At 38.5% G+C, this 17,354-nt stretch overlaps 1 protein-coding gene across 4 annotated transcripts; it reads left to right on the top strand.

The window, feature by feature from the left end:
* The first annotated feature begins 2,558 nt into the window (after nt 1–2,558).
* On the top strand, nt 2,559–4,114 carry LOC112173012 (cyclin-dependent kinase inhibitor 7). Of its 4 annotated transcripts, none has more exons than XM_040508966.1 (4): nt 2,559–3,031; nt 3,221–3,285; nt 3,409–3,552; nt 3,727–4,114. In XM_040508966.1, the coding sequence occupies exons 1-4, from the start codon at nt 2,753–2,755 to the stop codon at nt 3,794–3,796; spliced, it is 558 nt and encodes a 185-aa protein (XP_040364900.1). In that variant the 5' UTR covers nt 2,559–2,752; the 3' UTR covers nt 3,797–4,114. The 4 variants fall into 4 exon arrangements, with proteins under 4 accessions (XP_040364900.1, XP_040364898.1, XP_024166324.1 ...); XM_040508964.1 differs by having other exon boundaries at nt 3,406–3,552; XM_024310556.2 differs by having other exon boundaries at nt 2,561–3,031; nt 3,236–3,285.
* The last annotated feature ends 13,240 nt before the right edge of the window (nt 4,115–17,354 follow it).

Raw genomic sequence — 17,354 nt, 5'->3', positions numbered from 1 at the left:
TAGCAGCTCAGTTACAAAAGGTCCTTACCGTGTGGGCAAAGGGCTAGAATGGGGTTGGGATGACATTTTTAGTAAAGGATATAGAGCTTGAGACTCTTTTCGGTTTGACTTTTGTCATGGACTGCTTCGATTGACTTTCAGGGATGGAGGGCGGGGAGCTTGCCACCTTCGTGAAGCATTAGTGGTCGAGTACCTCCCTGGTGGTAGGTCACTGGTTAAATTCTCTCATGTGCTCGGCCTACAAGTTTTGGTGAATTTTTTGTTGCATCATTTGATGGAGATGTTTTATTTTGCTTCTCCGATCAAATCGAGGTATAAGGCTTGTACTGGGATGATCAGCAAAGCATGGGCTTCAAAACCCCGGTGGTGGCGTTGCTGAAGGTGCCTTCAAAAACGACGATCGAACCGGGTCAAGGTGGAAACCAAGGCCACAAAGATGGCCGGCATGAGGATGCACTCCGAATGAAGGAGAACCCGTCGGGTCTCAGGGTTCGAGTCAGGTTACCATCGGGTAAGAGAGAGAGTTCTGTTAGGGTCTCCATCCAAAAATGGAAAGTTTCAATTAATAGTTTGCTATTTATAATAAGTTTCTGAAATAGTAAATTTCATATCATAACTTTTTCATATGAACTCCGATTTTAGCGTGTCACGTGTTTAATTATTTACCATCCAAATGAACAATAAACGTGTAAATCTAGATACAGGGAGCAAGAGTGAGACGATGTTCTCTATTATTTTTATTAATTTAAAACATTCATTTTAAGTTGTTATATGTAATTTTTAAATACATTCTTTTTTCTTCAGAATTTTATGAACACATTTAAACTATTTTTTTCTTCTTTATTTAATAAATTACACAAACTATAAACTAGTTAAAATATAAAGAAATGATGCAATCACATTTCAAAAGTGGCTAGCTAAAATAATATTATAGCTACTTTAGTTAAAATAACAAAAGAGGGCGTGTCATATCAGAAGATTTCTTGCAGAAAAGAGGAGTATCGCTACCTTCGTTATGTGTGCTCTGTCGCTGCCATGGGGAATCAGTGGAACATATTTTTCTTCATTGCAACTTTGCAGCTGCTTTATGGTCCATTATGTTGGGGAAATTTGAGCTTCATGGTGTTCCAATCTCTATTCTTGCTCTTTTGAATATGGGGTTGTCAGCGTGACGCAGTCCTCAATTTCAGGATCTTTGGATTGCTTGTTTTTCATCGACTCTTTGGTTCATTTGGCATTGCAGAAACCGAGCTCGATATGAGGGTATTGAAGTTAGTGTGTCACAAGCTTGCCGGTTAATTTCTAGTCATGTTGCAGCCTTAAGTCGGTTGTCTTCGGGTTGCATGTTCAATAATGTGCAGGAGCTTTGTGTCATTAAAAGAATGGGCGCTATATGCAAACCTCGTTGGGCCCCTCGAATTATTGAAGTAAACTGGTTAACCCCCCCTTTTGGTTGGATCAAAGTTAATACTGATGGTGCATGGAAAATGGACTCCAACCAGGCTGGCTATGGTGGTGTTTATAGAGACTACAAAGGCTTGGTTATAGGTGCTTTCTCTTCTACTCTTGATATCCCTAGTTCTGTGGCTGCAGAGGTCATGGCGGTCATTAAGGCTATTGAACTAGCTTGGGTTAGAGATTGGAAGTATGTATGGTTAGAGGTGAATTCTTCCCTTATACTTATTTTTTCTCCGTTTTCCTCATCTGGTGCCTTGGAGGCTTCGTGTGCAGTGGAGCAATTGCTTGCATCGTATCTCTCAAATGCATTTCAAATCTAGCCATATCTTTCGTGAAGGCAATCAAACTGCTGATGCCCTTGCCAACTATGGTGCTTCATCAGATGGCTTTACTTGGTGGGATTCAACTCCTGATTTTATGATGAGTCATTATAATAGGGACCATTTAGGTCTTCCTAATTTTCGTTTTCTTTAATTTGTTTTCTTTTGTTAGGAGGCTAGCGGCGCTTCTAATGCCTGTCCTACCTCCTTTCTCTTCGTAACCTGCTTTTCTTTAATAAATTTCACAAACCTTACAAAAAAAAACATTTTAACCACTTTAGCTGAAACTTAACAAAAAAACAACTAGCATTACTAAATATACTATAAAACAGTTTTCTCCAACAAAATATGGGTCATGATCACAAATCGGATATTAAAAATAAAAAACCAATTAATACTCAATTTATTGGAATTACAGAGGTCAGATGGCAATATACATTTGGAAATCAATACAACCAGCACGGTAAATAAATTTTGAACGACTTTACCCACTAACATTCAAGTGGGAAATCACAAAACGACACACACAACTTTGCGTTTTGTTACCGGCAAACGCCAAATTGGTATAGAAAGAACCCGGATTTTCGTAACGGCACCGTTATCGCTCCCCTTTTACCCATTCAGCATTTCTGGACCACATTTTAGCTCACACCAAACCAAAACCCCAAAAACGGTGTGGACCCCGCCACCACCCCGAAAAATATTTTCTTTTTCTTCCCTGGGCCTTTATAAACGAAATCTCAACCGTCCAAGAGAGAAAAAAGATAAATAAAAAAAATATATCACAGTTCCCCTCAACATCCCTCTTGGATCTCCCACCTCTCTCTCTCTCTCTCTCTCTCTCTCTCTCTTTTTCAAAACCAAAACATAGCAAAAAGAGCCACGGAGCAGAGGCACAAGCACACACACTGTGCGTGTGCGCCCTCCTCTCTCTCTCTCTCTCTCTCTCCTCGGTGTTTTTACAGAGAGAAAGTATGGCGGACTATACGCGAATGGCGGTCGTCGACTCTTCCACCGCCTCCGCAGCCGACGAAGACCACTCTCCGTCCAAGAGAAGGAAAATTCTCACTGCTTCTTCGCCTCCAGAGACAATGCTTCATCATCATCATCAGCGCGCCGATTCTCGCAGTTTCAAGCTCCTTCGTTCCTCGAGTTCCTGCTCCGACGAGCACTCTCCTCCTTCTTCCTCTTGCTGCTCCAGCAATGAGCTCAACGACGTCGTTCTCGTCAGCACGCCGCTTCTGGATCTGGAGGTGAATCTCAATTCCTTAAGCTCCGAGCTTCGGAATTTTGTTTGTGTGCGAAAACGGCTGGAAAATGAAGCATTTCATTAGTTTTGAATTTTTTTTTTCTTTCCTTTTCCTTTAAATTTACGTTTCTCCTTGGATTTTATTGCTTTAGAAAAATTTAATTATTGACGATTTTTGAAACTCAAAGGCTAGTGTTCACCGTTGCAGGCCAAGAGTTGTGAAACCGTCTACACTGCGCCGGCCGGCAATAAATTCAGGTTCCATCCGCTTCAAATTCCTTACTCTTTCTCTTCAATTTCTCGAACCGAAACGTTAAACGCACGCCTCTGTTAATCCTATCGCTCTATTCTAACAATTTTCGGTTCGTCAAAAATCAGCAGAGAAACGACGCCGTCAAGCGAGCTGTGCCTGGATAACACCGACGAGATGGAGTCGCCGGCGGTGAGCAAAGCGCCTCCGAGTGACGAGATCGAAGAGTTCTTCGCGACGGCCGAGAAGTACGAGCAAAAGCGCTTCGCAGAAAAGTGAGTACTTTTTCTTTCCTTTTTGATTATTATTATTTTTATTTATTTTGAATTTTTCATTCATAGTGCGCAGGATAAGGTTCGCTACCGTTGTGTGTACTCCACAAGAGGCGCATTTTAGCAGCCGTAACCAACTAACAACTTTTTCTTCGGATTCTGTTTTGGGTGGTGCAGGTACAACTTTGATATCGTGAAGGAGGCGCCGTTGGAGGGCCGGTACCAGTGGGTTCGTTTGAAGCCATGAGCAAAAAGCCTCGAGGTGGGGGAGATAATAAACTGACACTAGATAGGACAGAGAGTTTCGTGCAACCTAATCTGATGGCTTTGGTTTTGGAAGTAGTACTATCACTACTGCATATATGGCTCTGTGTTCATTGTACAGCTTTCTTCTTACCATTGGAAGCTTCTAATTCCCTCTGCAAATTTCTAATCTATTTTGCTAGAAAACAATTTCTGCATTTGGATTTTGGTGCCTTTCAATATATATATCCTGTGAATTTCTCCCTACAAACAATTTGGTACAGTTAAATCGATCCATTAATTAAATTTGGGTGTTTCGATATATTGTTTCTGGGTTTGTTTGTTTGCTCTTTGTTTTGGACAAATGCATATAGCATTGAATAACTAAGTGTTGGCTATGTTGGAGAGAAAGTGTGTTTTGTTTGGGTCTATTTTGGCTGTGGTGCCGTGAATTCTCTTTTGGCCATCTTCTTCCTCTTTTTGATGCAGCTTTGGGAGTTTTTTTTTAATTAATTGCAGGCTGTTTGTTACTGGGGTTAACCCTTTGTTTGTTTTCTTTCTCCCTCCCTCTTATCCTTTGTTTTCTTCTTTTGCTCAGAGACTTTTTGCTCTCCGAATATCCTTTTTCCAAATGATGATAATGATTCGTTCTGTTACTTAGAGCGGGGACCAACCTAGCCTAGCTACGTGCCTATTAAGAAAGTGCCCGTATTATATTGAAGCATTTTGGCTTCTCATTTTGGAAGGCCGGCATAGTAAATTACAAATCTGTTACAAATTTTTTTACGGCTATAAGCTTGCTTGTCCATTTTAGTCCTATATAAAAGCAAAGTATAGACCATCCGGACTGATATTTTATTCACATTTAAGTTGCAAGTAGGTCTTTTAGATAACTTTTGAAGCTGGAGGAAATGATTTCCCCTACATTTGCTCATAAAAAGTGAAACATAATGTAAGTGGACTTTAAACAAAAAGGTTACTAAAATTAACTAAATTTTCTCATTCATTCAGGAACTTGATTACATGATTATGATGATGATATGGATCTGAATGAATTTTGCTATGTTCATGAGAATTCATATTTCACATTCATATTTTCATACTACCTAAAGAAATATGTCATGACATGTAAATATGTACGTGGGCAAATAAGTAATGGGACGTACTTGTGGCAAAGGAAGCGAGTGAGAAGAAGTAAGCTCCATTCTCCAATAGTACAGTACTAGAAATGAGAACAGAGCGGAGAGGAAACGTTCAAAACGGTTTAGAGTTGGGGAGAGAGAGAGAGATGCTTTTTGAAAAAGGCGGACACGAAATATTCGTTTTTAGGGGGGAGGGTCACAGAGAGTGAGTGCATGATAGAGTGACGAGTCTGTGGTGCTGGTGTTGCAGACTGGCAGAGAAGGAAGGAGCATGAGGCGGGGAGAGGGTGGCAGAGGACATTGTCGGAGTAAACAAAATTTAACAAGCAACAATTTCTGCAGCCAGGTACATGTACACTGGCATGATTGGATACGTATCGACTGGTAATTAATCCCAGTGTCTCTATCCCTTGTGGGGCTACTTGTACCTTTAAGGATCCAAATGACAAAAACCAATAAACACGATGACCCCTTCCTATGAACAATGGGGGTACAAAAAATTTCAATTTCATGTTGGTTGTTTCAATTTGCACCGAATTGAAAATTAGTGGATTTTTGTTGATTTTATTATTTAGGACTCGTTTTTTTTTTTAGAAGGTATTATTTAGGTCTCGTTTGGTTCACGGAAATGAAAATAATTCATTTGTCCTTTTCATGGAAAATGAGATAAGGATTTTTCATTCAAATGTTTGGTAATGTAAGGAAAGTTATCCGGAAAGTTGTTGTAAATTTTGTAAATAATGTAATAAAATAATGTAATGTGAGTAATAAATGCAAATAAAGAATGGAAAAAAGTGATTCATTTGGAATTAGGAATGAACTACTTTCCCCTTTATTTTTCCTTCATTCAGGAAAATATTTCATTTTCTTTCATATCCCAAACGCAAGAAATGAACAAGTATCATTTTATGATGCTTACTTTCTATGAACCAAACATGACCTTAGTGTAAGTGATGGAATAGTTGAAACGAATTGGTTGATTAAGTGTGCATATTCAGCCTAAAATTGTGAGCTGACTTGTGTTTATCATCATTTACACTTGTGTTATAAGGAACTTTATTTCCAGAAATCCAATCAAACGTCTTATCATTGCTCATTGTAGCATTTTCTCTCACTTTCAGTCTACTTTACCTAAAAATGATAAATTCATCACTTCTCACAATGTAAGAATGAATGTTGCTAAAGACTGTAAATATAACACTCCACATCTCATTTTTCTACCTCGAAACACACTACGCTCATCTCCTTGCTAGTAGCTTAGACTATCGACGATCGGAGTAGTACTACGGCCTGATCAAAGAGTTTCTCCATAGGATGGGAGGGGAGAGTGCAATTGCGATTACTCTAATTTGAAAGAAGAAAAGAAAGAGTATAATAAAAAAATTTCAAATGTATAAAAGACAATTGGAAAGGGAAGAAGTTCACGTGCGGTGCTGATGCCATCCTCGCCTTTGCATTGGATCTGATGCAACATATATATTTCTTTACACTTGCGCGCCCAACAGAGAGTCAGAGATCCCGAGTGAAGTTGGGGAGGGGGGTGGAAAGTATAGAATTAGAAGAAGAAAGAAGAATGTTGCTTATTAATGAAGGACGCTACGATTGGTTTCGATTTTGGTGCTTCGCTCTTTACGGAACTGATTAGGATACTGGCAAAGGAATTTGCTTTCTTCCGGACTTCATGATTTCCGTGTTCGTTTTGGTAAATTTTAAGCCAACTCCTCTCCTCTACTACCTTTCTGGGCAAGTAACTTAATCTGCTCATTATCGGGAGAATGGTCCTTAACTCTAAGCTTCTCTAATTCTCTTACCTAATTCTTTACTTTGCAAATAATTGACTGATTTGAAAGCTCACTACTAAACGAAAAAAAAAAACAGAGTTTCGTGTATTGAGAAGTTACTCACAAAATTATTCGTTACAAAGAAATTTGTTGAAAAATCACTTTCATCAATTGCTGACAATTATATGCTATTTTTTTTGTTTTTTTATCACAAGTCATTTTGCTGGTTCTATAGGCTGTCATGTCACTACAAACCTATAGATGAATAATTTCTGGATTCTGATAGTGTGAATACTCGTTGTGATAGATTCACAAAACAGCTTATAGGATTAAATGATTTATACATCTTCACATATATATAGCCAATCAAGCTTGATTACAATATTTATAGTATGAGATCCGGTAAGCACATGAGTATCACCCAATTTAAGTTATACACATTTGCTTGCATATCTTTACATGTGAGACATGTTTGAGATATGTAGAGTGCTGCTTAAATGAAAAAAAAAGAGAAAAAAAGATGACTTTAATTCCGTAAGTATTTGTCAAACTGACTCTCCAACATTTTGGGTTGATAGAGTAGTTTAAAGCACTTAAGAAGTTGGCAACTAAACTTCTACCAAATTTTTCAAATTGATTGAGTATCTCCATTAACTGAAGCTTCTACCAAATCAAATCAAATCAACTAGTTAAATAAAGAAGGTGGTATGAGCATTGAATTCTGTAAAAGGACCCGTGACAAATCTCTCTCTTGCAGCTACCTGATCTTTGAGGCATTATTACAATATATGGTTGGTTAAATGTCTCTTCATTATATCTGTTGGGTTACAATTAGATATGAGGCCATACCCATATTTGATAGATTGGTTAATCATATAAATAGACATGTGTGGCTTACTTATACTTTTGATGAAAATGCTTGTTATTCTTTCTATATATGGTCACACCTCTATGCCATTAAACTGCCCTTTGATTGAAGGTCACCAAATTGAAGGTGGTAGTTAAAGCTTAAACACTGCAATAAGGTATCCAAAGCTAGTAAAAGAAGGTGCATGACATGGTGTTTCCATATCAACAGTAATATGTCTTTTCACAATGTTAGATAAGATTTTATTTTTTCTTTAAATTTTAGAAAAGAAGCTTGTCATTATTCATTTAAAAATAATAAAACAAAATTTTAAATTGGCCTAAGTCTAGGGCCCGCAGTCATTATTCAAATAGTGTAAATGTGATGTTGAACAAATAATCCAAGTCCAACAAAATAGTTTCTTGAACTCTTTAGACTCTACAATAAATGGTCGAAATGTACTTGATGCAAAATAAGGTAAACAACCTAAAGATAACTAAATATTTTATTTCATCGTTGTTTCCCGCTCATTGGTACATACCAAGCCTAAGCTTAAGTTCGTTACACAAACTGACCAAGCGAGACCAAGCTCAAGTTTTAAGTAAGGTTTGCAACCTAAGCTTGAACACATATAACTAGTTAGCAAGGTTAGGCTCCAACACAATTACTAATTAGAGAGTCAAACTTGAACACTATTACTAGTTAAGTTTGATATATGAGCACCTTAATACTCAAATTGGCTTGGTTTGTTTACACGACTAGTTCCACAACCAAACCTAGAAAAAATAAGAGCCTCAAGGTCCAAATCTAAACAACCCCTGTATGTAACAATGAAGCCCAAAACATAAATCTCCAACACAAATCTGAAAGCCGAAAATGATAAGAATCAAAATTCTGACGAGGTCCCTCCCCGCTCAGTTAACTAGTAATCACATCCCTAAAAGCAACTCCACCGGTAGCTTCTTGACCGGTCACCAGCTAGGAAAAGCTGAGGTGGTGACCATGACCATGGAGAGCGAAAATCTCCTTCCACCGGTCCGTTTTTGACCGGCCAAAACATGGCATTTCTTGACGGAGGTGAAGAAATAGGCGAGGCCCTTGATATATTTCCTGACCCAGGCTCACCGGCTACCAACTCGGCAAGGTACCCATCGTGGTTGACGTCAGCGTGTTATGTGGAGAGAGAGAGACGCGACGAAGGACGCAGTCGAGCTTTGTCGGGTGGGGGTGACGGTCGGTGGTTTCTGTCCCCTGCTGTGATCAGATTGGGGCCTGAGATGATCGGGTTGGGCATTTTTGGGCTTCAGTCTACTGGCCGAGGCGATCCCTATAAGGATCTGTTGCTTGCTGAGATTGAGGGCCAGGCGGCTCGCGCGGCCCCTAGGGATGCGGTGACGCGGCCCAGTGATGCGTGGCAGCGGGGCGGTGACGGTAGAGCTCGTCGGCGAGGGGAATGGTTTGTCTGCTGCGCCTGCTGCGGTTTGGGCCAGGCCACAGTTTTTGGGCCTCACATATTTTCTTTTTTCATTTAATTGTTTTCTAAAATTTCAAAACTTCTAAAATGCGTAGAAATTAATTTGGGTGTTCGAAAAATCCTCGAAAATTCTCACTGACTCGTTGCATCGCGTACTTTATTATGAAGTCCACAAATTACAGATTTCACCTTGTGAAAATTTCTGATAAATATTTCCGTGTATGTAATTAATATGTATGTATTTATATATAACGGTAATAAATGGTAACCAAAAAAATTGTAAAAAAACTCCCATAAAAAAGAATAAATTCAAAATTTAAAAATAATTAATGAATTTGTTGGTAGGTTATCCATAATGTATTACTATTATCTATTTGAATTAAATATATTTTAATTTTAAAATAAATAAATTAATAAAATATTCAATAAACAGTATCTGACCGGTCAAGAAACATAAGAGCAAGTCCACCCGTTGTCAAGAAATGTCAAGGTCGAAAAGTTAAGGGATTGATCAGTCAAGAAACTGTTTACTGCCACTGGACATGAGTTTCCACCCGTTCAATTTCTTGACTAGTCAGTTACTATTCATTGTTTTTTTTTTTTTTTTTGGGTATAACTATGAAATATAATTTTTGGGGTGTGAGATGTAAAAAAAATGGTAGGTATTTATAGAGAAACTTCAGAATTTTTAACTTACCGTTTTGTTACCGTTACCTATATAATCATACATATTAATTATATACCATCAGATCTTCACAATCAATTGCAACCAACGACCAAGATTAATTGACCGTTATTTTTAAAATTCCAAACCGCCCAACAGCTAATTGCCACGTCCCTGCGACTGCCCCTCCCACTGGCGCTACGCGACGAAAACGACGTCTCCTGCACGCATGAAGCAATCCAGCTCTATGCGACAAAAAAGGGCTACTCACGTGCGTCTACAGCATTCTGCCTCTGCACCGGCTTACGTCACCCACGTTGCTTCTTGGGCCGAGCTGGCAGCTTCTTCGACTGGGCAAGAATTCTGTCAACCCCTTGCCCTATTTCTTGGACTGGGTCAAGAAAATCTCAATTTTGGCTGGTCAAGGAGAAACCGGTGGAAGCTACAATTTGGTGTTTGAGGGTCACCACGTCACCAAATCCATGTTTTGGCCGGTCAAGGAGGAACTGGTGGACATGCTCTAATAGGTGGAAACACATGTCCAGTGACAGTTAACAGTATCTTGACCAGTCGACCTGTTGACTTTTCGACCTTGACATTTACCCCCAACGGGTGGACTTGCTCTAACATCCACGAGACCACGACACATGCTTCAATGGACGTGGAAACATGGGCGACCTCGCCACACCATCGTTTTGTTTTGATAAGAAAATAAATTACAAGGAATACATAATTTTATTTTTTATTTTTTTTGTCTTTAACTGCTAAAGTTATTATTTTCTGGCCATTTTTTATATGGAATAAGATAACGTAACATGGGGTTTAGTGATTGAATTCTTTGGTGCAATTAGAAGTACCAAATGTAAACTTTCTTGATGGGCTGAAGTGAGCCTTTTCTTTTGGGCTAAGAATGCTAAGTTGGTCAAGATGTTTTTAATTCTATGTCCGGACAAAGAGTGGAATTAAAATGGTGAATTAGCATAAATAATTTACTAATAGAGAATGTGGAGTAAACCAAAAGAATAAAGCACGGTTCAAGTCATGAATATGATTGTCTTTTACTATATTCTTATTTTTGGCTGGAAATCATCTTAAGGGGTCACGACTTCATCAAAGCTTAATAACATAATCTAATTTATATATGAAAACACTAGATGGAACAATGATTAAAGATTGATCAATAGATGCAGTCCTATACTCCTATAATGGCAATCACACAAACACAATCTGACACAACTATTTTCAAACGCAATGTAAATCTCACCACTGAGGAAACTTCACTGCGAGGCTTATAACGTAGCCTACACGAGAATCAAATCCAATATGAAACAAAGTGATTACAGTTTATAAGTAGTGGTATTGAACACAACCACATTAACTAGCAACAATACTAACTTGCTTACAACTGAAAGACATATTCTACACAAAGTACAAATCGATCTTTGTTGATAGAAGAATCTGGACCCGCCTTCTAATTCAACCTTGTCTCGAAGCCTCACTGATCTCAAGCACTATGTAAGTGAAGAATGTAGTGAACAAGCAATGAGCACAATCAAAAACAAAAGAGAGTTTTGTAAAACCAGTTTATGTAGACTTATGCAACACAAAGTAATTTCTCAATCAAAAACTTTAACTTTGTAGATGCTGTTTCAAAACATTTTATAGAAAAAAAAGACTCCCCCTCAAAACTTTGTAGATGTAATTGAAATCTCAAAAGATATTTATCTGATATGTATTTTAAACCACTTTAAATGCATATAAGATATTTAAAAACTCTTTCCTAAAACTCCGATAAGATTGCAAACAGTTTAGATTCACAATATAAGCAACAATCACATGCAATATGATATGATATGCAGACTACCTTAGATCGAGATCAGTGAACTCTTCAGTCACTTGATTTACACTGCCTTGAATACACACGATTCATGTCAGCTACTGCAACCACTTTGCTTGATCTTTAATCTCCTAGAGCAACTGGGAAAGTAGTAGAGAAGAGCTCTCCTAAGCCTTTGGTCATTCAATATCATAGTACACTTAGGAGAATTTGTGTTGAATGGGGACTTACCAAAATACTTACAATATAGCACTAAGCCACTTGCCATATACGATGCTTTATAATCATAATAAATAATGGACAAAATACTGTTTACTCCATATACTTAGAAGGTTTCGACGTTTCAGTCCCTGACGTTTCAATTTCACCTAAAAACTCCCTGAACTCTTTAATTTCACCAAATTGGTCCTTGCCGTCAACTTTCCGTCAAAAACTCTGTTATCTTGCTGATGTGGCAGTCTTTCTACAGTAAAATGACTGTTTTACCCTCACTGACAAAAAAAAAAATTTCTCTATTTTTTTTTATACTTATTTCTCTATTTTTTTTTTACTTTCTTTTCTCTGTTTTTTTTAACTCTCTTTTCTCTATTTTTTAATTTGTTCTTCTTCTTCTTTTTTTAACTCTCTTTTCTCTCTTTGTTTTTTTTTTAACTCTCTTTTCTCTATTTTTTTTAATTTGTTCTCTATTTTTTAACTTTTTTTTCTAATTTTTTTTTAACTCTATTTTCTCTATTTTTGTTTTGTTCTCTCTGTTTTTTTTTTTTTTTAACGAATTTTCTCTATTTTTTTAAAATTTGTTCTTTTTTTTATTTGTTCTCTCTCTCTCTCTCTCTCTCTCTCTCTCTCTTATATTTCTTTCTCTTTTCTTTTTACTTCTTCTTCCTCTTCCTCCTCTCTGCTCTTCAGCCATCTCTTCCCCCTCTCTGATCGCAGCTCCAGTTTCTGGCCACGCCTATATGCCGGAATGGTCGGGTTCTCTTCCCTTCAGATTCCGGCTGCTTCGTGATATTGGAGCTATATTAGAAGCTTTCTCTCAACGTCAATAACATTTATATGGTGTTGGTTTGCTGAGATGATGAGCCAAGAGAGAATCCAAGAGGATAAGATGTTTGAGTTTTCCTGCACTAGGCGGTGATTTGGTCTTTTTGGCAGTTTCTGATGGTAACTTGAGAGAGAAATATTTGAACAGTTTTGGCGCCAAAGAAAGGGAGGTGGAAAAAAAAAGAAAAAATTAAAAAAATAGAGAAAAAAGAGTTTAAAAATAAAAGAGTAGGAAAAGAAATTAAAGAACAAATTAAAAAAAGTAAAGAAAAGAGAGTTAAAAAAAAAGAAAAAGAAAAGAGAGTTACAAAAAAAAGAGAAAAAAGTGTTAAAAAAAAAGAGAGAAAAAAGAGTTAAAAAAAGTAGGAAAAAAGAAAAAATTAAAAAAATAGAGAAGAAAGAGTTAAAAAAAAGAGAGAGAGAGCGAAAAAAGAGTTGAAAAAAAAGAGTAGGAAGAAAAAAAGAGAATAAAAAAAAAAACAGAAAAGAGAGTTAAAAAAAAAAAGAGAAGAAAAGAGAATTAAAAAAAAGAAGAAAAAATAAAAAAATCGAGAAAAGAGAGTTAAAAAAAACAGAGAAAAGAAAGTTAAAAAAAATAGAGAATTTTATTTTTTTTGGGTCAGTGAGGGTAAAATAGTCATTTTACTGCAGAATGACTGCCACATCAACACGATAACGGAGTTCTTGACGGCAAGGACCAATTGGGTGAAATTGAAGAGTTTAGGGAGTTTTTAGGTGAAATTGAAACGTCAGAGACTGAAACGTCGAAACCCTATAAGTATAGGGAGTAAACAGTATTTTGTCCATAAATAATTTAGGATAAGTAAATGGTATTATTGTTTGTTGAAAATTGAAATAAGTATTGAATAGAGTAAGGAGAACACATGAAAAAGTTGGAGGGAAATAACAGTGAAATATGGCTATTTAACTCCCAATAAGATGATTCAAATTTACCGACGCCGTCAACCTCAGATAACATGCTACACCCTAAGAGAAATTCTTGCATAGGGGCTGCTGCACCACATGGCGGTGCGGCCCTCCAATCGAAAACAAGAAATTTTTCTCTCTTTTCAGAAAATGTCCCTACTTTTTAAAGTAAAATACCCAAAACACCTCCCCTGCTAGGCAATGATTGGTCAGCCGCACCACGTGGCCATGCGGCTGCCCCATACAAGAACTTCTCACACCCTAAAAGTCAGATCACCCCACGCTGGCCATTGAAATTGTCCTCCACCAACAAGATCGAACAACTCAGACCACTAGATGAGAAGTAAGTTTTAAATAAAGTAAGAAAGAAAATAACATTTGAAAAATTAAAAAGTGACTAAAAAAAAGAGATCAATGATAAATAAATTGTTGTTGAGAGGGGCTGGAAAAGACATTTTGATAAGGGTGGTGGCTCAAGCATTACCTACTTATGCTATGAGTGTCTTCCAACTTACCAAGAGTTTCTGTGATGATCTGGAACAGTAGTGTGCAAGGTTTTGGTGGGGAAGTACTCTGGACACGAGGAAGATCCATTGGAAGAGTTGGAATGCTCTTTGTAATCCGCGAGAAGAGGGTGGCTTGGGTTTTTGTAGTCTATCCAACTTTAATTCTGCCATGCTAGCAAAACAAGCCTGGAAAATCTTGCAGAATCCTTCATCTCTTATTGCGCATCTATACAAGGCGAGATACTTCCCGAATCACTCCTTTTGGGAGGCTTTGCCTCATGCTTCCCCTTCTTACTCGTGGAGAAGTATTTTCTCCACTAGAGAACTTCTTTAAGGAGGTTGTTACTGGCAGGTAGGTAATGGTAGGGAGTTGGACATCTTCTCGGGTAATTGGGCGGTAGCTTTGCCTCTAGGGAGACCTACCAACTCGGGTGCGACAGGGGAGGTTAGTAAAGTAAGCAAGCTCATGCTTGATATTGGGAGGTGGAATGTTCCCCTGTTAACTGAGATTTTTTTGGAGGAGGAAGCAGAAGTGATTGCTGCAATTCCATTGAGTCGACAAGATGTGCCGGACCGTTTATGTTGGAAACTATCGAGGGATGGTAGGTTCTCAGTCAAGACTGCATATCGATCTATTTTTTCGAACTCTTCTAGTTACAATCCACTGTAGCTCCCTGTTGGGACGGGTTTTTGGAAGAAGCTTTGGAAAGTGGTTATCCCAAACAAAGCTAAAATACATATCTGGAGAGTGTGTTTGGATATTCTTCCTTCTTTGAGTAGTTTGGCTTCGAAAAGGGTGGTGTTGGATTCGCATAGGTGTGTGTTGTGTGAGTCTAAAAATGAAACAACCCTTCATTTATGTCTGGACTGTGTTTTCACTCAAGCTGTGCTTCACAAGAATGCTCTGCTTCAGCAGGTTTGCTATAATCCTAGTAATATGGCTGATGATGTTCTTATTTGGCTGGATAAGTGTGTACAACAGTTGTCTTTAACTTAGTTGGGAGAACTCCTATTCTCATTATGGGGGATCTGGAAGGAGAGAAATGATCGGATATGGAATCAAAAGCAAAGGGCAGCCGGGGATGTTAGTGTGGGTCTTGTGTCCAGGTTGCAGGAGTTTAGGTTCTATAATTTGTAGCCTTCCAGGCCTAGAAGATAGCTAAGGGTAGTGTGGAGAGCTCCACCGGTAGGTCTGGTAAAGATTAACGTCGATGGTTCTTTTCATCATGCTACTCGGAAGGGTGGACTGAGTTTTGTGTTTAGGGATGAGAATGGGATCATGTTGGGAGGTGGCGCTAGTCAGTTGAATGACTTGATATCGCCGAAACATGCAGATATTTTGGCGTGTAAAGGTGCACTTGAGTTCGCACTAGAGCATGGTTTTGGTCCTACAATCTTTGAGACTGATGCTATGGAAGTCCAACGACAACTCTCCTCTGAGGTTTCTGCTAACACATCTTTGCTTGGCAAGCTTTATGATGATGTAATGGTTTGGGGAGTAGCTTAGGGTGTTCTTCATGTGAGTCATGTGGGTAGACAGGGCAATACAGTGGCCCATTTGTTGGCTAATCATGCTTGCTCACTTAGGCAGGTCGAATTTTTCTTTTCAGTTCCAGTTTTTTTACAAGCTGCAATTGCAGCTGACATTTGTACTGTGTAAGTGATTTTTTATTCAATAAATGGTTGACCTCTTTAGATTCAAAAAAAAATAAAAATAAAAATATTGTGCCTTGGTCATAATATAATTCCAATAAAATGATTCAAATCCACATTCAATCTTCATTAAAGGAACGCACCCTGAATGAGTCAACCACACAGCGAGACAATGAGGTAACCCTATAAGCACCACACTCACATAAAAAGGAATTACTAAGAATTTTTTTAATTATTTTATTTTAGTTTTATTTATAAAGCGTCTTAGTTAAAAAACAAGGGAAAATCGTCCCAACAGTGTCTGAACTTTTCCAGACTATTAATTTTCATACCTATACTTTGAAAAACATCAAAATGGTACCTGACGATTTAAGCCCGACCCAATATTCATACCTGAAATCACTAACGACGTTAGGGACGTTAACTTTTCAAGGGTAATTTCATCCCTTCACTTCCCTAATCCTTTTCCCCCAAATCAGTCTCCAGAACCTTAATTTGAGGAGGAGAGAGCGATGGTGAGGAAGAGGCAGCTTTTGAGATTGGCGCAGTAGACGTCGCAGGCTTTAGACATGGTGAAGGGGAATCGGAGCTGGAGATGTCTGCAGCAGAGCACGCAAAACCCGGCCATAGAGACTGCGATGACGCGTGGTTTGGTGGGTTTATCGAGGGAGTCGCCGAAGATCCCAGCAATGGATTCCTTAGACAAAGATTGCGAAGCTTGTCATGGTCAAATTCGAGATTATCACTAGTGGAATTTGGGATCGACGGTTGAATTGTAGTGACCGTCGATCTAAGAAATCCATTATGCTCAATTTGGGATCTACGAAGCCAAACTACTTCGCGGCAGCATTCCGGGCCAAGTTCGGGTCGGTCTCGTCCTGCCTAGGGGAATGAAAGGGAGGGGAGAGGAGGCGGTGAGGATGGGATCGTGGACTCGGCGCAGAGGCGGCGGTGGGTGTGGCGGAGAAGCTAGGGGAGAGGAAGTGGAAGGGAGAGGTGTATGCAGAGATTAGGATGAGTCGGGTTTAGGTTTTGCGAGCTGGGATTGGTGCTCCGGCCACTGTATTCAGGGCTCCTCCTGCGCGGCGCCGATCTCCTCTACACCGCCTCCCACCAATGGACGAGTTCTGGTGATCGAGAGAGCTTTCTCTTTGATATGGAGCTTTCTCTTTCAACTCTTCTTCCGCAATTTTAGTTTCAAGATTTACATTGCTCGATTCAGTGGCTGGGTCTAAGAAGAGTTCTATCAAGCCTAATTTTCTAGGCTTTTGTCTTTCATTTTCCATGTTTCTCTAGCAAGAAAATGATTTTGTTCTTGGAGAATTTTGTGTATATAGATTTGATGATTGAGTATGAGCATTGGTAGAACTTTTATTTGTTTTTGTGCATTATTAAAAGGATATTGGGATTCTCTGGGCCAGCTCCCATTGCCATTGAATCAGACCAGCAGCTTGAAGAATCCAATTGTCAAAGATTTGTTATTGTTGTTGGTTTATGGTGTTGAAAAGAACTGATTTTGGATTGAAGAGTTGAATTAGATGAACATGTAACATGTATTCTTTGTCCAATTAATAGTATGAAACTTCGTGGCTGGGAATCTGGAATGAAGAAGGAGGAGAGAAAGATATTTGCAGAGACTGCAAAACACGATAAGGAAGATGACAGAATGGTCAAAGAAAAAGTTATTTTG

This window comes from Rosa chinensis, chromosome 6, assembly GCF_002994745.2.
Source record: "Rosa chinensis cultivar Old Blush chromosome 6, RchiOBHm-V2, whole genome shotgun sequence".
In the NCBI taxonomy this organism is placed as follows: domain Eukaryota; kingdom Viridiplantae; phylum Streptophyta; class Magnoliopsida; order Rosales; family Rosaceae; genus Rosa; species Rosa chinensis.
Note: the sequence above shows the minus strand (reverse complement) of the source record. Positions and strands in the feature narration are given on the sequence as shown.

What these genes read in the sequence shown, in the direction of transcription:
- LOC112173012 (XM_040508964.1), top strand. Translation starts at nt 2,753, where the DNA reads ATGGCGGACTATACGCGAATGGCGGTCGTCGACTCTTCCACCGCCTCC. An exon ending in CGCCGCTTCTGGATCTGGAG is followed by an intron (nt 3,032 to 3,220) that starts GTGAATCTCAAT and finishes CTCAAAGGCTAG; the next exon opens with TGTTCACCGTTGCAGGCCAA. An exon ending in CCGGCCGGCAATAAATTCAG is followed by an intron (nt 3,286 to 3,405) that starts GTTCCATCCGCT and finishes GTCAAAAATCAG; the next exon opens with CAGAGAAACGACGCCGTCAA.